The sequence below is a fragment of the Phaethon lepturus genome, unplaced genomic scaffold (genome assembly GCF_000687285.1).
Source record: "Phaethon lepturus isolate BGI_N335 unplaced genomic scaffold, ASM68728v1 scaffold11243, whole genome shotgun sequence".
NCBI lineage: Eukaryota > Metazoa > Chordata > Aves > Phaethontiformes > Phaethontidae > Phaethon > Phaethon lepturus.
In genome coordinates this window covers 1-19,196 of record NW_010526988.1, presented here as the reverse complement: position 1 = coordinate 19,196, position 19,196 = coordinate 1, and the positions used below count along the sequence as shown (strand labels likewise).

Here is a 19,196-nt window from a genome sequence, read left to right as displayed (position 1 = left end):
CCCATAAAAACATAAATTCTGTCTGGCTTGCAAAGACTGGGGTAATTGAAGCAATGCTGATTTAAAGCAGTTGAGGACCTGGTGCAGTGTTTTTACTATAAGCAGACGACAGAATTCTTCTATGGTCCTGCACCACAAGTCAGTGTTACAGCCCCCCGGGAGACACTAACAGTCCTGCTAGTCAGCAGGGCATTAGTTGGCTCTGATGGAGACAACATGAATTTGTGTGTCCTTCAAAAGAAAGCAAGGGAATCAAATCTGGGTCTTTCTACTGAAGTTTTAGAGAGCAACAATTAGAAATTTCATCAGTGAAACAGCTTTTAATCTAACTATTTAGTTATACAGAAGGTTAGGGTACAACTCTGATTTTTATTTTTTTTATATGAAACACGATTGTATCAGGAACTTCGTTTTTAAAAGCTTTAGCATGTCTTCAATACATGTGATATTTGTAGCGTGTCCTAGTGAGTATTGTCACTGTATTGCAATTCAGGTCACCTGAATTGTTGGGTACCTAAGAATAAGTACTTTAGTCATATGGAAAATTGTTCTGAATTTCCAGGGAAACAAGAAAAATTGTACCACCAGGCTCCAAACTATCAGCCGAAGGACCGACTAAATACAGCAAGAGGTTAGTATATCCAGCAGCCTGACTGAAACCTGAGTTAGGTACCAAGCTGCTAAGCACAGTAACACACAGGTAAATAATTAATGCCTCCATGCTAAACCCTAATGGTGTGACTGAGGATACAAGCACATTTAGTAGGCAAATGGAATCAACCAGTTTTTCTTTTTGTCTTAAATGAAACAGTACCTCACTTTGCAGAAGGTACTAGTGCTAAGAAGAAAGGTACCACGAATCAGCTGTGGTCACCTGCAGGAGAGCTGTAATACTGACAGGCTGCAGGCCAAGAGCATATATGGCCAGCAGTAAACTCATGAGATCCACAATTAGCCAACTGAATAATTTTTCATCCTATTAAAAAAAAAGATTTTAGTTTTTTTTGCTGTCTTTAGTCTTCATGTTTGTTTAAAGTATGCAAAAGGAAAAAATCTATTAAACATAGCAAAACTTGGACAGAATTTAATATCACAAAGGCTTGTCAGTCTCAGAGTCTTCCCCTTAACATGGCTATATAATCATTCCTGCAAATGATATATAAAATTGACATCCTGCCATGAACCACGGTTATTCTGTGTATTATATACATATATATACACATATATATATACACACACACATATATATGTATATATATATGCATATATATATATACTTATATTCTATATAAGTTGAAGTCCTGCTTCTGCATTGGCACAGGAGGATGCTCTGAGCTTGGCAGATTCAGCAGGCAGATGGCCACAGCGACACGGACACGCTGGTTTTGGACTGCACAGTCACCTGAATGTGGCACCAGCACGTACAGCATCTACAATGTGGTGCATCAGTGCCCTGTTGTGCTTTCCCTTTGAACATGGGGCTACTTTTCTTGTACTGCTAAAGTTTCAAATTTAGCCAGAAAAATTATTCCAGCATTTCCATTTGCTTCAAACTGCTATAACAGTGCATTTCCTGAAGGCTTGGTGGACTTAAGAGTTTCCTCCCAATGTCTTCAACAGATTTGTTTTTGTTATTTCCACAGAAGAGAATAGAATTAAGGATTAAGGGAATTGGGGTTGTTCAACCTGGAGAAGAGAAGGCTCCAGGGAGACCTTCTTGCAGCCTTCCAGTACTTAAAGGGAGCTTATAAGAAAGATGGGGACAGACTTTTTATCAGGGCCTGTTGTGATAGGACAAGGGGTAATGGTTGTAAACTGAAACAGGGTATATTCAGACTAGATCTAAGGAAGAAATTTTTCCCAATGAGGGTGGTGAAACACTGGCACAGGTTGCCCAGAGAGGTGGTAGATGCCCCATCCCTGGCAATATTCCAGGTCAGGTTGGACGGGGCTCTGAGCAACCTGCTCTAGCTGAAGATGAATCTGCTCTAGTTGAAGATGTCCCTGCTGATTACAGAGTGGTTGGACTAGATGACCTTTAAAGGTGCCTTCCAACCCAAAGATTCTATGATTCTATGCAGGTCAAACGGACATCACTCACTTGTACTACAGAACCTGCAAACATCCCCACCAACACTGGGTCGCAACGTCGCACATACCCACGTGGGAAACGATCCCACTGAACTACATTGGGCTGTAGCAGGGGGAAATCTTGTGCATTGCATCACTTGTCACCGCCACAGCTGCTGGAGAGCCTTGGTGAAATCCAACATGTATGTAAGTGTTTGAGAGTTCAGTTTGTTCTGTCCTGTTTTAAAGACTATCAGAGTTTCTGGGAAGCAGCACTGTGAAACTTCAGGTTAAATCTATTGGTATCCACTTGTCTTGCTGAAGACTCAACCACTGGCATTTGAATCCTGTGTAACTTAAGTCAAGAAAAGACAAAACAGCAGACACCAGAGAAATAAGCAATATCCAGGGCAAAAGGTCTGATGGTAAAGGTGGTGGCAGTTTCTCAAGTACTTTGAAAACCTCACACTTAACCATAAAACAGAAAAAGCCTTTGGAAAAAAAAAAAACCAAAACCCTGATACTTTTTAAGGAGTGGATAATAGAAAACAGAACTTTTTGGTTTTCCATTTATATGCTGTGAGTTTGAATACTTGGCATTCATCTTTCAAAATACAGTTTTTAAATGAAATACAACTTCATGTAGAAAACATACCTGCAGACAGCACACACAAAACAGTCTGGGTGATAGGTTTTGCCCAGTGCTGAGACCACTTCTCCCTCAATGAATTCATCACAACTGAAGCACCGTGTGCCATAGAGTCTCTGGTAGTCCAAAGTACAGATGTAGTCTCCCTGTCTCACAAAAAATCCTCCTTGAGCCAGGTCACATCCACAAACTGCAGGAAGAAAAAAGGCAGACTCAGAAGGCTGGAAAAGGAAAACTTGCTCTCTAAGACGATGCTGATTTTTCAGCTATGATCAGTATGGCTCCTAGTGGAGTATTTAAGCACTTCAATATATGGGCTTATGATCAAAGAACAGTTGTGCATCTTAAAAACACTACTTTTATAGTAAATTACATCAGCAATGTATTTTGTACAGTAATAGTTTGAATTTATTCCATGCAAAAATATTAACCTAAGCGCAGAGTTAAGTCTTTAGGAGTTGAGTTCAAGGCTAGCATATACAATACCTGTCACTATATTTAACAAGTTAAAGGAAATGCATAAAGGATATACGCTTTCAAAATCTAAAGCACCAATGTTACAAAGAAACCTCTGTCACGTTACTCTAAAATTGCCTGATATTCCTCCTGAATACAAAAGTGGTTGAAATACTGCGCCCTATGAACCGGGGGCTGATGAGCATGGCAACTGCTGGGGACCTCCCCAACAGTTTACAAGAACTTTTTTTAAATCAGACCTTACGTTTACCTGATAAACACCACACACCAAGTACGACCTGGAGGGATCTCCAGGTCCACCTGCTTCTTGCAAAAGTAGAGGTTTTAATTCTGTCAGTTTATATTTTTTAAGCTAAATCTGAAGGACAGGGTTAAAGTTGATTAACCAAAGGCTTGTGAGACTTTTCAAGGGCTTCCTCCATTGCACCAGGGATGGAGCTAGGCTGGCATTTTGAGAACACGTGAGATGGGAAAGGAGAGAGACAACAGACTGGCTGAAGTCATACAGAAACAGTCAGACGCAGACGATCCTCATCCATATTTATCAGGATATTTGAAAACAGACCGAATTGATTTATAAAGACAACTGAAACTCAAAAAGGTGATTCTGCTGCTTTGCTGACTACTACTTTATTCTAAGTCACAGCATCACACTTCTTACTACGTACTTCTGCTCCTGGGGAGGTGCTTACGGTGAACGAGGCGGAGGAGACGACTGTGGCAGCGTCACTACTCGCGGGCAGCACACAGAAGGGTGGGAATGTTGCTTATCGGGTTTGGGCTGCATGTACAAAACACTGCAGGGCTGCTAGTTCCTTGGTCCCAAAACAGCAGAGGTACTTAAATGTCTAAAGTTCAAAACTGAGGCTTCTGCTTAGGTACCCGAGAGTCCACAGGCACTTTGGTTTTTAAAGGTAAAGCCTCCGAATTGACACCGAAGCCTGTCTGCAATGCCAGAACCAGTCATGTTGCATCTCAACTATAAGAAACGAGTCTCCAGTAGGCCTGCTCAAGACGCAAAATAACACCTACCCACAGCACAGAAACCCCAAGAAAGCATAGGATCCTGTCACGTTCATTCAAAAACACATCCGATCACCTGCCCGTTTTTTATCATCTTTCTTTAGTAGCTAGAGACTGCAGCACAAGAGGCCTGGGCTCAAGGTCCTCTTTAAACCCTGAGTGGGCATTTAAATCCTGATCTTCTCTCTCCCTGGAGATAGTCCCAACCACTAAGTGACAGAAAACAGCAATCATGCTGGAACTGTATTAGCATATGACCAGGAACTGAAGAACCATGGGTTAATTAACCTTTCTTGTAAATCAAAGCAGTTCTAATTATATCACATTTGCCATGGACAACTATGGGTTAGATGATTTATCTTGCAACACACTGTTCATATGTTTTATCTCACAGGCTTAACACAATCACTTTAACATTTTTTTTTCCTCACCCTTGCTCTAATTTTTAGTAAGGACATGCTTTTTGAAAAGACTCTTCAAAAATATGGCACGGTTTGCTAAATATTATGGGTTTCTTTTAGTCTATATATTTCACCTAGATAGGTACTGGTGTGACAAAAACACAAATCAGTAATGGATTTAAGATGAGGCTGAGTAGCACACTGAGCTGACACTAACAAAGCACTAGAATAGTTCTAAATTGTGCCATACAGTGGCACACTTGCAGAGTGGATCATAAGGAAAAATGTTAAAGGACATAAAATTAGGTTTCTTAAGTGAGCAGGGAGGGTTTATGTCCCTATAGAGTATTTCTTTATGCCCCTAGTGGCACATCTTACTACAGCACACCTGATGAAAGCCAGCAAGAACCGCTTTGAGCTATGGGGCAAGCACCGACCTATGTGTTTCGGTCTCTGCCACCCAAGAGGGACTTGGAGCTGGGCTTCCATGACAAGGGCAAGAGGAGGAGTTGATAGTACACCCGTAAATCATCAGCCACCGCTCTCTCGTGCACTTTTGACACTCCCCACCCGCTGAAACGAGCAATAAGCACAAGCACATCCGTATGTTTTCACTGCTGATGGGGGTCCTTAAGGGAGGCCATGCAGGCCTTGTCTCGCTGCTGCTGGCAGGGCCCCGGTGCTGAGCTTTGGGGGAGATGGCACTTGATGAGAACCTGCCGCACCCTGAACGTATTTGCCTTTCTCTCTGCTGTCACCGAGGTTAAAATTACTATGGCTCGTGTATTACTCCAAAGCAGTTTGCACGAATGCACCTAATGCTGGCTTCTCAGGAAACCCTTCAGTGAAACTGTTCACCCAAAGACAGACAGAAAACCAAGATTAAACCAAAATTAAAGCTGAGCTTGACATCCTCTAATCAGGCCCCTTTCTGCTTTTGCCATCACTTCAGTCTTCCTGTATGTGAAGAGCGGCTGAATTCAGTAAGGAGGATCACAGAATCACAGACTCACTGAGGTTGGAAACAGGCTGCCCAGGGAGGTGGTGGAGTCACCATCACTGGAAGTGTTCAAAAAATGTGTGGATGTGGCGCTTCAGGACATGGTTTAGGGGGCATGGTGGTGTTGGGTTAATGGTTGGACTTGATGATCTTGAAGGTCCTTTCCAACACAAATTGCTCCATCTTCATTTGAACAGCAGAATGAAGATTAAAAATTGTTTTCTACCTAAGTTGTTCTAGTACCTGTTACTGCACTTCCAAGTAATATTAACAGCCTGACAGTCATAACAAGTACACCGCAAGTGAACTGCATGCCAAAGTAGTTCTCCTAGTGGCTTTTGCTACATACCACACTATGGTGATATTCACACAAGAAATGCAAGAAATTAAGTGGACCGTGAGAAGGAAAAACAACTTACCAACATACTTGCTCCACAATACGGAGTCAATGATTTCATTCCTGCAAAGAGCTATTTCAACATACATGACTTTTTAGATAAACAAAGTGCTGTAAATCTCACCTACCTGTAGCTCTAGAGCAATAGATAGGATAGAAGAAATTAACGGGATAAGATTGTAATTAGGTAATTGGCCGAGGTGGGCATAACAGTGGCTTATGAAGAAGGGGGAAGCACAGCCCCAAGGAAGGCTATTAGTCCAGCTGATTAATGACTATGAGAAACACCAACAGGAAAAATGTTCTTGCTACAACAAAGCAGACCCATGGCAATGAAGTGTGCTAATGCCCCAAAGCCCATCGGGACTGTCGGTGCAGAGAGGGATATGGATATAAGGGGTGCTGAATGCCTTGAGACGTGGAGAAGGGATTTACTTCAAATGCACAAAGAGAAACATGTTCCATTCAAACATGAGCAACAAAAAGATTCCCTTCTGAGTGGCAGAAGGAAAGAAAGACTTGCAAATATTGGCAATCACAGGCCAATTACAAATCATTAATGTTTTGAAGTAATAAGTAAGGATGCACTGGACCTAGCTAGTGCTAAAGACAGTATAGCTTGTGAGAACACAGGGTGTATCTTGCTCATGTTGTTATTTTCACAAAAGATTGATTCATGGCAAAGCAAGACTATTAGGATGAGCTAAAGAATGAAAGCCTATTTTAAGAGATAAGCAGAACTTGGCTCATTTAGCCTAACAAAAACAACAACAACAACAGAAAACCTTAGGAAACAATTAATATTTCAACATACATCTGGCGTTAAACCCAATAACAACGTTGTCAGAAGAACAAGTGAGGAAACCCTGGCCATGAATAAGTGGAGGCTACAAATTAATACAAGTGTTTCTAACCATCACAAGAAAGAGGTTGTGGAACAGCATCCCGGTAAGAAGGAAAAAAGATGGAAAAAAAGGCCTCAGACCTCTATAGCTTTGGAATGAAGTCTGAGCAATATTAAAAAGGGATTATGAGAAATGGTTAAAATATTAGCTTAAGAGACTATCTTTTAAAGGATAATGAGAGAGAGATCACAGAACCATAAAAAGTATCAAATCTGAAACAAGCTTGTATCAAATTAGAAAAAAAAATTGAGGTTTAAAAAAATTTCTTAGGGTTTGAGTACCTTAAATCCTAAGGTTTATACCATCCATAAAATATATCAACATTCAAAAATACAGCTCTTCCATTTAATTCCTCTGCTAAATTAGGCAGATGCATGTCATACTCCATAAAATCATAACTTAGTGAACATTACAATATAACTACTACCTAGCAGTTTTACTCAACTGTCGTTGAGTTTTACAGTTCCAGCAGAAAATGCATAGCAAGTACAGAAAGAAGCTCTTTCTTTTTCACTGAGAGTACTACTTTCTGTGTAATACAACAGTAGAAATCAACTGACATGTAAATAGGTTACAGTATAAATTTATTCGGAACCAATTAGATCCATTACAAATTGAACTGAGAACAGTGGCTGACATGCTTATTCTTCCTCGGAGATTTGATAACCTCTTCCGCTCAGCAAGGCTATTAAACCTCCTGATGTACCTCAGTACGACTACTGATTCAGTCTAGTGAAAGAACATTTTTATGGCAGAGGATTGTAATTTTCTTGAATATTTCTTTTATAAAGCCAGCTGCTTTTATGTCACTAAAAACATAACTTGTGAAGATTTTAGCTGAAGCCATCTTACATGTGCCATAGTAAAGAACAATATTTTTTTCATTACAGCTTTTAAATGAAAACAGGCTTTTCATGCAAAAATGTTAGATACATTGTAAAATATTTCTTCTGAGAAAAATGCTGGGATGAAAAAATTTCAGACAGGCTTAGCCATCACACAAGTTTTCATTTGTATCAGTGATACAGGTTTTTAGTGTTTTAGCATCCAAGAGGTTTTGCAAATCATTTGTATTAGACCTTGATGCCACATTTGGCCCCTTAATCTCAATTCACATCAATGGCCATTAGTATCTTGTAGAGTTCCTTCCAAACTGATTAGCTACAAGCAAAACTCCTAAGAAAGAGTCCATTAATGCATTTTTTGGCACAGAAAACTCAGCAGAGTGGGCTTTTGGCCCTTTCTTTCCATCCTGTTTTGGCATATACCCATAGCAGAGACGACGTACATAACAATTCACAGAGGTGCTACCCTCTGCAAAGTCCTCATACTTATTCATGAATGAAGAAAATCTCGCTCATGAGTGAATGTGGGGCACAAGAGGGACCCTCCATGTTATAACCTCCCTCTTACCCACTGACTAAGAGGAGGCTGAGAGGAGACCTCATCGCTCTCTACAACTACCTGAAAGGGGGTTGTGGTGAGGTGGGTGTTGGTCTCTTCTCCCAAGTAACCAGCGATAGAACGAGAAGAAATGGCCTCAAGTTGCGCCAGGGGAGGTTTAGATTGGATATTAGGAAAAATTTCTTCACCGAGAGGGTGGTCAGGCATTGGAACAGGCTGCCCAGGGAGGTGGTGGAGTCACCATCACTGGAAGTGTTCAAAAAACGTGTGGATGTGGCACTTCCGGACATGGTTTAGTGGGCATGGTGGTGTTGGGTTGATGGTTGGGGGCTTCATGATCTTAAAGGTCTTTTCCAACCTTAATTATTATGTGATTCTGTGACTCTGCAGGCTGGGGGAAGTCACAGGTTTTCCACAAGCCAAATACTCCTCCCCTGCTCATCATTGCACCACCAGTCACAACCCAACACCCTCATGTGTTCCCACACTTCTTTGAACCATCTGATACATTTTAACTCAACACACAGCTGACCAGAAGAGAACACAGGGATTCCAGTTATATACTGGCTTGGATATTAAAATGGTCCCAATTTAAAGTTGAGAAGAGTAAGTTCTGAAGGTAGACCAACTAGCCATCCCTCAGGTGACATGCCATCTCCCCCTGCCTGCTCCTTATGTATACCGAGAGACCCTGCCCAGCTGAGATGATCCTGCACACCTGCAGAGCCAAGAAATCAGGGAAAGGAAAGCTGGAGGAAGTCTAGGGGCACATTTGAAGGTAACTACCACATCTTACCCTCCTAGGATAGGAAATCAGCATTATGTCACAGATCCACTCCTACCCAATACTTGTCATCCAAAACGAGTATCTGGAGGTAGGGTTATTTAAAACCTAGAAACAGTTTCCAACCATTACTGACATTCATCTTAATGAAACAAGAAAAGCACTGGAAACATAGCGCTTATGGTGATGGAGAGACTAATACTGAGTAACTCAGCTGCTTGTCTTGGTATTAGCCTGCACACCAAGGCAATGCCCTATCCTGAACAGTTATGAGCTGTAGAAGTAATTTTTAAGGAGTGAATAAATAAGTGTTTGTCACCTCTAACGGTATTTGGCAGCAAGCCAGTACCTGGACACGCTGTGGGACTTGAGATGGAAAATATCCACACCATTTCGGAGGTGGGTACCTCGGGATGGCTTCTCTGACAACCCAGTAATTCCACTCATTAAGAAGGTTTGCAGTTACCTGACACCAAAATACCTCATATACATCTGAGGGATTCCTCTACCTGCTTAGAAACCGGTTACTTTTTTCCCCAAACTGGTGTCTGTAACAGCACCTGGAGCACTGTCATTTATGCTGTGTGATTTCACAGTCAATCTAACTCCATAATTCTTTATTGCCTACAGCCTATAAAAATAAATAGCAGCAATAGCAATTAATTAATGCACTTTAAGCATGATGCTAGCCTACTATTGTATGTCATCAGTATCCCATTTGCACTGCACTAATATAAAATGCCTCTCTATTTTCCTTGCTAGCAAATGAACCTAGTGAAAGTAGATTAATTTTTTGGCTGTGTGCTGGGCCTGAAAATCAGCTGTGTACTGGAAGGCCCACAGCACTGAAAGTGCTGCTGTACACTACAGCAGGCTGGAACAGTAAAATGCACTGGTCTTGTCAAACAGACAGTGCCGTTTTGCTTTCAGCCTGCCAAACAATCAAGCATTTTGCTTATCAACCTGCAACTGCATGTATGAAGTCTTATTTTTTTTTCTCCCATTTGTTGCCTGATGTAAGCAACCAGGCGTGAATCCAAGACAGGAGAGAGAGGCAGAGACCCTGAAAATAAAAAAAGGAACAAAGACCCATTCATAACGTTGTTACAGGGAAAACAAGAAAAAGATCTGTACTTGCTCAGAGCTAAATAAAAATTTTCTTCCTCAGCACTGTGGTTTTATGTTCATTTCTAGTATTTTCCTCCATCTCAGAGATGGACGCTGGTGGCTGACTAAGATCCCAAGAATGACACGTAGTATGGTGTTGACATAACTCTCTTTTGGCAGCTAAACTACATGTCTTCATACACCATTGATGCAGCCTGGGAGCCCATTCTCCAAAAGCCCATGATTGTACCTAGAACATATATGTTCTAGATGGCCTGGTCACTATGCCTGTGAGAAGCAGTAACAACCACCTGGCAAACTTCCACTGCTAGAGCTTTGACTTCACTTCAAACTGACCTCAAAATTTAGGCTAGATATTAGGGAAAATTTCTTACTGAGAAAGTGGCCAAACATTGTACCAGGCTGCCCAGGGAGGTGGTGGAGTCATCATCACTGGAGGTGTTAAAAAAATGTGTGGATGTGGCCCTTCAGGACATGGTTTAGTGGGCATGGTGGTGTTGGGTTGATGGTTGGACTTGATGATCTTAAAGGTCTTTTCCAACCTGAATGATTCTGTGATTCTGTGACCTGCAATTAATTTGAAGCAGCCTAAGCCCATTTCCAGACGATAACCGTCACCGTGATACTCCTTCTGTTGCGTGCTCTGGTGCAGATGAGTCCAGGTAAGCTTTTCACAAAGGTTTTGCAGAAACCTTCCCCAGCTGGAAGTTTGCTGACCATGCAAAGTGTGCATGGGAATATGATCTCGCTCACCCTCTTGGACAATTCACACCTGAAACTTCTGTCTATAGGTGAGGCAGCAGCAAGACAGCCTAATAGCATCTCAAGTGTTTATGAGAAAATACTGCTGTCATTTGCCAGACTAATTAAAAGTTTGGGTTTTTTTTCTTTTGAAAAACATATAAAGCAACAACATTAAATATTTTCTGATTTTTCATAATGACGCTTTGTGTGCCAGTTACAGGTTTGCAAATTAAGTGCTCGCTCTGACTATGCAGAGACATGGCAGATGGTCTTGTGTTAATGAGTCGCAGAAAGCGGGAGGTGGAATAACACCACTGTGGCAGTGATGAATTTTATGCAACAACTCTCTCTGGGTCTCTGTGCGGGCTACACATCACCTCGGTGCACCGAAACGCCCAGTAACTACTCTGGCGTGCTGGCTGTATGCCTGCTGTATCCCCACATGAAAGAGCAGGACACAAACAGAAAGCCCTCCTGCTTAAAGGCATTCTTGCACTGACATTTTTTGCGTGCAGTAACACTTTACCCTAAGAAGAGAACTTGAGCAATTCGAAAGAATTACAGGCTTTCACAGGGGTGATGCTATCTAATGTGGGCTGATATTATGTATGGTCAAAACTGCCTTATCTGAATAATAACTTTACTGCCTGCAAAACTTATGTTTCCATCACAAAACTTTATCTAAGAAACATCAGGCATAATTTTAGAATGCATTTAGTTTTGTCCCAGTTCTATTTTGATTTCAACCAGGGTGAGTTTTACTACTCTCCATTCATTTGGTGTCTTCATCTAGATCTACCTCAGCATTCCCAGCACAGTTAAGCACTTCTCCCCGGTAGCTCTTGCTCGTGAAGAACCAGCCCTCTGCAATGCAAACATCTTCTGCACATGGCTGTATCTGTAGTTTGGATCGTCCCTCAGAAATTTCAGCAATTACTTCTTTGAAAATCCTATCCATGTTTTTAATGAGCACTTAATTTTCTAGTGTAACTTGTTAGTCTTTGGACTAGAAGAATATCAATAAGGAGAAAAGCAAGGCAATGAAAACACTAAAGAAAACTGTATTTGTCTGTTAGTAGGAAAGTAAAGCAGGGGTATTATGTAATATCCTGGGTATAAAGTAAGTATGCACGGCTTTACTATGCCCTAAAACCCTAAAACTCCAGAAACTTTGTCTCTTTCAATGAGATAAATCAAGTTGGAAACCAGAAATAACAGAAGCTTGGCTTTCTGTGGCGGATGGATGGGTAGATAGATAGATAGATAGATAGATAGATAGATAGATAGATAAGTAACGTTTATTGAAGTGTTAGGAAGACATTCCACCACCAATACTCTTAACTGTGATTCCTCCCCTGTCCCTTTCCCACACTTTACTAATATTATGTAAATTCATGAAAGTTACTCTTAAAAAAATTCATCAGACTCTGGATGAAATACATACCATGAAATAACACTTTCGCTGAAGTGCTGATGCGATTGGTATACAACCAAGACATGAGGGGTTGGGAGAAAGTTTGCAACTAACAAGGATGTGATCAAAACCACAGAAAAATTAACACTTACTTCATAATTGTGAGAGTTCACGAAAGATTTTTTTTTCATGCTTTAATTTTTGAGTTGCTTTTAGAAAGTTAGTGATTAATGATTTTTAAAGTTTAAGTTTAAAAATCTCAAAACCACAACATAGAACCATGGGCCACTGCATTAAATCCCTTTTGCACAGGCAAAAGCCATTATAATTGTCATTACTATCATCATTATTTCAATGAAATAAAATATTAAGCTAACGTGATAAGTTGGTAAGTCAGCCCCAAACCCACCATACTGTCCAAGCCAGACTCTGAGAGTATTCCCTTGAAAGCATAGTTTTTCCTATTATACTGAGTTAAAGTGACCTGGAACCGCAAACTCCTAAAGTACTTGGGAAGCGATGGGCAGGTTGCTGGGAGCGCTTGATGAACAAGAGCCCCCAGGCTGCACCCCCAGTGCCTAAGATACCACACACACCATCGGTCGCTGCTGCCTGCCAAACGCTGGGACTCAGAAATCTTACTGGTGAGCTTCCCGTAAATGACTCCCATTCCGAAACACGAAACCCCATAGCTGTGTTCAAACGCGAGTCCCTCAGATTACACAGCATAGCTTTTAGAATATTTATATCCCAGCAGATGCATTTGATCTAACAAGTAAATCACTCCTATTACCAAGTTACTTGATGTTTTTAACCTTTTTGACGAATATTCTGTGTTAGCCCTTCCCGTGAATGTGGCTTCACAATCAATGATACAACTCTGGGTTGTGTTGCATGTTCTATTGAAAAAATGGTAGAAAAGTGATATAACCAGCCCAGGGCATCTTCACAATTCCCAGGAAACTGTAGTGCCACAAAAATCCGAAACGCTGACCCACAGAAACACATACCCAACTCCAGCTGCAGATGTGATACGTTCTAACAGGTTAATTAAATAGATGAAAATTCATAGGGAAAAAAGTGCACTCAAAACTGCTAGCTGTGCCAGCACGGAAGACTGCACGTGCTGCATCCACAGCAAGACAGCGATCCAGGGAATTTTGATTAGGGGTAAAACAAGACTTCGCACTTACATAGCGAAGCTGCTATGTTTCTACATCTGTGGCTTGGATTGCAAGATTACTTCATTTCATCACGATCAAAGCAGTAAAGGACAGAGATCTGAGTTATGGTTCATCTCACATATGAGTAATCTTGTACAAAGAACAGCTTTTTGCAGGATTGCGTGGATTTTTCCCATTTAACTAGGGTGGAGGCTGTAGTATTCTTGCATGCAAATACATTTGCAAACATACAATGGATTGTCCATTATTTGGTCTGCTGGAGTGACTATATAAAATACTGTAAAGTGTGCTTTTCTGATTTTATATCAAGCTATAGCAATCAAATTATCCCCTAGAAACACCGGGCTTTGATTCATGTTTCCAATATTTCCTAACTACTGTATTTGACAGAGGTTACTGCTACTTTGGAAATGCCAGGAAGCAATCACACCACAGAAAAAGAAATACATGACAAACGCTCCTGAAACAAGGTAATTTCTATCTTTATGAAAGACGAAAGAGGCTCTCCAGGATAATACAATAGCAGCACCTACATCTCTCCTATCTACAATTCTCCATTAGTCTGTGTCTCTACTGGCTCACTAAATCACAATGTTGTAATCAAGCTCCAAGTGAGTATTTACCTAATACCACACCCCATATGAGAAGCAGTCCTGACCTGACAGACACCCTCAGAATGAACTAGACAACACAATTTGTTTTAATTTGATAGTCTGTCTCATCAATATTTTATCACCTTTTCTCATTTTCCCTGATGCTTTCATTACAGTGGTAAGAAATAATAAGAGAATTTGCAAACACAGGAACCGAAGCCCTTGAAGGCTAATGAATAAAATGTTTGCCTTACATTTCAAAGGCATCTATTTCTATTATAACTGCATTTTTGTTAAACCAGATTAAAATGGGAGATATTTTGAAGTAAAGACTGAGTAAAAATTTAAAGTGAGCCTAGATGTTCCCTACAGCCTTTTACTAGCAGATTAGATGTGCCCTTTAAAAAAGAAACAATATATATGAAAAGATATGAGTATAAACCTTATTTATAATGTCTATTTACCTCTGTAAGTCCTATTAAACTTTGATACTGAGCAAAACTAGCAGATGTTCACAGTATTTCTATTGCCTTTTTAATCTGGATGTGTATCTCAATCTTCAACAGTAAGAAGAATTATTCGATTTTTAAAACTTTTCTTAGGATTCTTTAGAATCATTATCTGGGGACGGTAAGAAGAACTGAATGGGATTGAGTGACTTTATACTAAACTTCCTCGGTTATATAATTTAATTTAAATACAAAAGGCACCTACATACTTGCTGTTACCATTCTGAAATTCACAGTCTCCCTCGGAGTAATCAGGCGGCAGTACAGCAATATACAAAACTGCCTTTCTGCCTTAAAAAGAAAGAAACAATTAAATGCCTCTGCCCCCCTGAAACCTCATCGTTTATCCAACACCATCAAAGAAATGGTTCCACATTTCACACATACTCAATAAGGTAGCTGTAAGTCAATAAGACTTCTTCCAGTGTAATATCATCTGTCACTGATCAGGTCATTCAAACAGACCTCAGATACCTCTCTCAGGATGTGGTGGTTTGTCGTTCTCCTTCATGGGCTCCCTGTCCGTTTGTGGTCTCCATCATCCTACATCCGTAAATACCGTGGGAAGGAACGTAATTTTCGGCAGTTTTGGAAGTACCTAAGGTTTTCTGATGAAGGCTACGAGGTGCTTTAACGCGGAGGCGATGAGGCTAGGCAGGCCGGCAGCGTAGCGGGGCAACGCAGCCCGCCCACGTGCGGGATCCTCCGTCCCGGGACCGCCCTGCGGCTGTGCTGGACACGGGACACGCCGCCTCTTTCAAGGTGCTATCTTTGGCCAACGAGGTGAGAGGGGGCAAACCGCGTGGCTGGGTACCACCCCAATAAATGCACCGCAGGGAGGAGTCAACCGTAAGGTGAACGTATGCCCAGGATCGTCACCCTGCCCACGTGCGACAGCACAGCAGCGTAACAAGAAAAGGGGTTCAGAAAAGGGGCTGCAGCATGAACCTCTGCTCCAAGGCTGGAAGGAGCTAAGTGGTCCACTGACCAGGAGAACTGAGCATCGTTTTATTGCTGAATCCTAACACAGTGACTATACTTTTTTATCCATTGATTTGAGCACATGATTAAAAACCCAAATCACATTTGCCTAATCTATTTTTTTTCCCCCTTTATGTTTTCTAGTGAAATGTATGTCCAGCGCTCTGTTCTGTTCCTAAGGTGTCCTCATGTAACAACGTGGTAAATCCACACTAAAAAGCAACTTACGCTTCTCAAGTAACAAATAAAACCCAGGAACAAAACAAAAACAGATACCAGAAAGATGCCAGCAAACTGGTGCAAACCCTTGAAAAGTGATAAAAGGAATTATGGCATTTAAATAACGAGAGGGGAAAAAACCAACTATGTGTGCAAACTTAGCAAAACCATTGCTAAGAAGGAGGAGAAGTACTCCACGAGGCCTGACACCGAGAGGCAGTTTAACCATGTGTCTCTGACACTACCTCCTGTGCCAGCTGGGTCTGACGGGTGGCTGGCAGACGCTGCCCTGCTTCTGCCTTGTTAACCTACTGATTTCTTTTTCTCGTGCTATCCAAGATTTGGCTGAAGCGAACAAACTCCTCCTTGTCTCTTACAGACCGGTCGGGGTAATACAGCTTCTACAGCACACTCATCATCATCTTCTGCATGGGGTGGGAAAAAAGCCTCTGAACTGCCTAAATTTGGGACCAGTGAGTAGTTTCAGAATCTGCTTGCTGCATTTGTGGGTGACCTGGCAACCTCTAAAAGGAGATGTCCTATGAAATGAAAACGTGGATGTATAATTGCGTCTGGTTCCTTCTGTAGGACTTTTCAATGTTTTCTCATAGCAGATGCGTATGAAAGGTGGCTTGGATTTCATCCAGATGAAAATATGGAACACACACCAATATGTCACTGAGACTACAAGCAGGAGACAAGACTCTTAATAACAAGTTAGCTGCTCTCTTCCTGAGTGAGGTCTGAAAAACTAATTTGATGACAAAATTTGCTGCAAGAACAGGTGGCCTTAACAGAGTTTAAAAGATGTATGTATGGGCTGTGTTCTGACTGAAATACCATTCTGGTTCTGAATAGGTGACAAAAATATTTTTGCTATTTAGGATAGTGCGCTATGCTAATTTTTCTTGCTGTGTAATTTTGCGAAGAACACAATTACTGAGCTGAATATTTAATCCTGTCTGTCTAGCTCGTTAAAGACTGACTCAGGTATTGAATACTACATCTATGGCTATCTTTTATAAATCCCATAGGATTTATAAAAATACCAGTGTAGCTCACAGATAATGACAGTTTTCTTTCTGACATTTTCCTCTAAATAGAAATGGAAATAGTCACATTAACACAGTAGGGACCAGAGCCATGCTCATGCTTCTAGGCTCTGATACAAGGATTAATAAATATCATTTGAAGTACTGCTTAATAATGAAGTAAGCAGGTTGTCCAGTAAACATCAGTTAACTTTTACTCATTTGTACATTCAAAACAAATTAGACCTTTGCAGCTTCCAGATAATCCTTCAAACAACCAAGTGTCTACAGAAGGCGTGTTGTATCAGTTAATTCCCTGTTTCCTTGATCATCCTTCTGCCATTCACAATGCATCAACATTAGATCACCAGGCACCAACCTGGAGCAAGCCAAGTAGTTCCCTTAAAAAATGGAAAAGCACAGAGGGTGGCACCGGGATCCAAACATCACAGTCCAACACAAGAGAGCCTCAACAGATGTGGCCATGGCCCACCCCATAGCGTGCATTAGAAAGCTGGGAGAGGGATCCCCTCTGAATTTCTTTGTAAATGTTAATTCTCTCCTTAACCTCCCACTACCAGTTCTCCCAACCTGTTCTTCTTCAGGTCCCAACTCTATAGTAAACTCCATGGGTTTATATCCATTCAAAACATACTCCACTTTTAGGATTTAGGATGTTTATAATCTCACAGTAAGCAGTCACAGAGTTTACAGTAAATCCTTTCAGGCATGGATTGGATTGTAAAGCATGTTTGTGAAATTTCCAGGACCATGAAAACATACACCCAATGTGTGTTGACCTACTAATGACCTACTCGTAGGAACAGCTGTCACAAACACTTACCTTTGCAAACAAAGCACTTAATATGGAAATATTTGTTCTGAACTCTCAAAACTTCTCCTTTACATGGGTTTCCACAGTTATTGCAGAGAATTGCAGTACTTGATGGCTTCTCCAGTTGGCTATGTACAGCCTGTGGTTGTGAAACTGCAAGGGAAAACAAAAGGCAGAGCATTTTAAAGGCCATCAGGTGCACCTTCCGTAAGACCTACAAATAATGACAATTAACACCTAGGACAAAACAGGTCAAGCAGATAAAACAGTTTTAACTTCTGGTATTGGCCAGCACAGGAGAAAAGATCTGCTAAACGCGCTGAGCCAAGCTTCTCATTTCCTAACTTTCAAAGCTCATGCCTGCAAACATTTCAAACATAAATCAGAATCGCTTATAGAGGAAAGAATCCACATGATCAAGTCTTGAGAGCCTCTGCTGGTATTTAGAAAAAATGTTTTGTAGCATTTTCTCTTTGAGAAATCAAAGACTATAGACAAAAGCTATTGTTTTTATCGAAAATACTTTTAATGGGATTTAGTACCTATTATACTGTGAGCTACTTCTTAAATTTCCAGGTAATTGGCTTTTTAATTGATTTTAAGACAGAAATAGACTTCTGTAGATGTTTTGACTTCATACTTCCGAAACATTGACAGCTCTGTAAACACCTCATACATCTGATCATTATACAAAGGTTGCTGTCATCTTGTAAGAAAACCATGATTTCAAGATATTAGGTTTATCAAGGTTAGTAAAATATTAAGTGAATTAAAAATTTGCTGCCATCTTGTGATGTAAATTAGAAATTGCATTATTGGGCTGTTGATAATACCAACATAAATTCGCATCTCAATGTGTTATGTGGACTGTGTGAGAGATGACCTTATTCTTGCAATTCTGCTGCAGTACTTGCATCAATTTTTTATCACAATATACTTAGGAGCCTAGAGAGCAAACATCAAGGTAGTTAATTATAAAGGGGCTGGCTGTATTATAACTGTATAATAGACTTGTTTTTTTTTCCTGTGTGAAGAACTAATAACAGGAAAATATATCAAGCATTTTAAGTACATTACATACTTAATGACATTCTTTTCTTCTTACTTAATGTGGCATACTTATTCTAAGGTTGGATTGCTTATTTAAAAGTGATGGAATTGTTTTAAATCTTAGCTTCAAAATAAACTTACCAACCAACCAGTCAAGATGGAGCAACCACTCATAGGTTAGTATACTAAGTATAAATGGGAATCAGATGTATTTCCCTTCAGGGTTTAGTCCAGGGATAATGCCACTGCTGTGTAACCCTTTTCTTTCATCAGTATTCCAAGAAAAAACTTGTAATAGCAGTACTATTACAAGTAATAGTAAGGATACATTATAATGTATAAATATAAATATATATATAATGTATAAATATAAAAATATGTATACTTATATAATGTAT

At 40.5% G+C, this 19,196-nt stretch overlaps 1 protein-coding gene across 1 annotated transcript in view; it reads right to left on the bottom strand.

Moving 5' to 3' along the window:
- The window catches only part of LOC104617825 (actin-binding LIM protein 2-like), a gene marked incomplete at both ends in the record, with an annotated part of 48,908 nt that extends 31,007 nt beyond the window's left edge, over window positions 1-17,901 (bottom strand). Inside the window, 2 exons of the mRNA XM_010283246.1 lie at window positions 2,726-2,909; window positions 17,758-17,901. Of these exons, the coding sequence (XP_010281548.1) occupies window positions 2,726-2,909; window positions 17,758-17,901 (328 nt within the window). The remainder of the gene's footprint in view (window positions 1-2,725; window positions 2,910-17,757) is intronic.
- Between the last annotated feature and the right edge of the window lie 1,295 nt (window positions 17,902-19,196).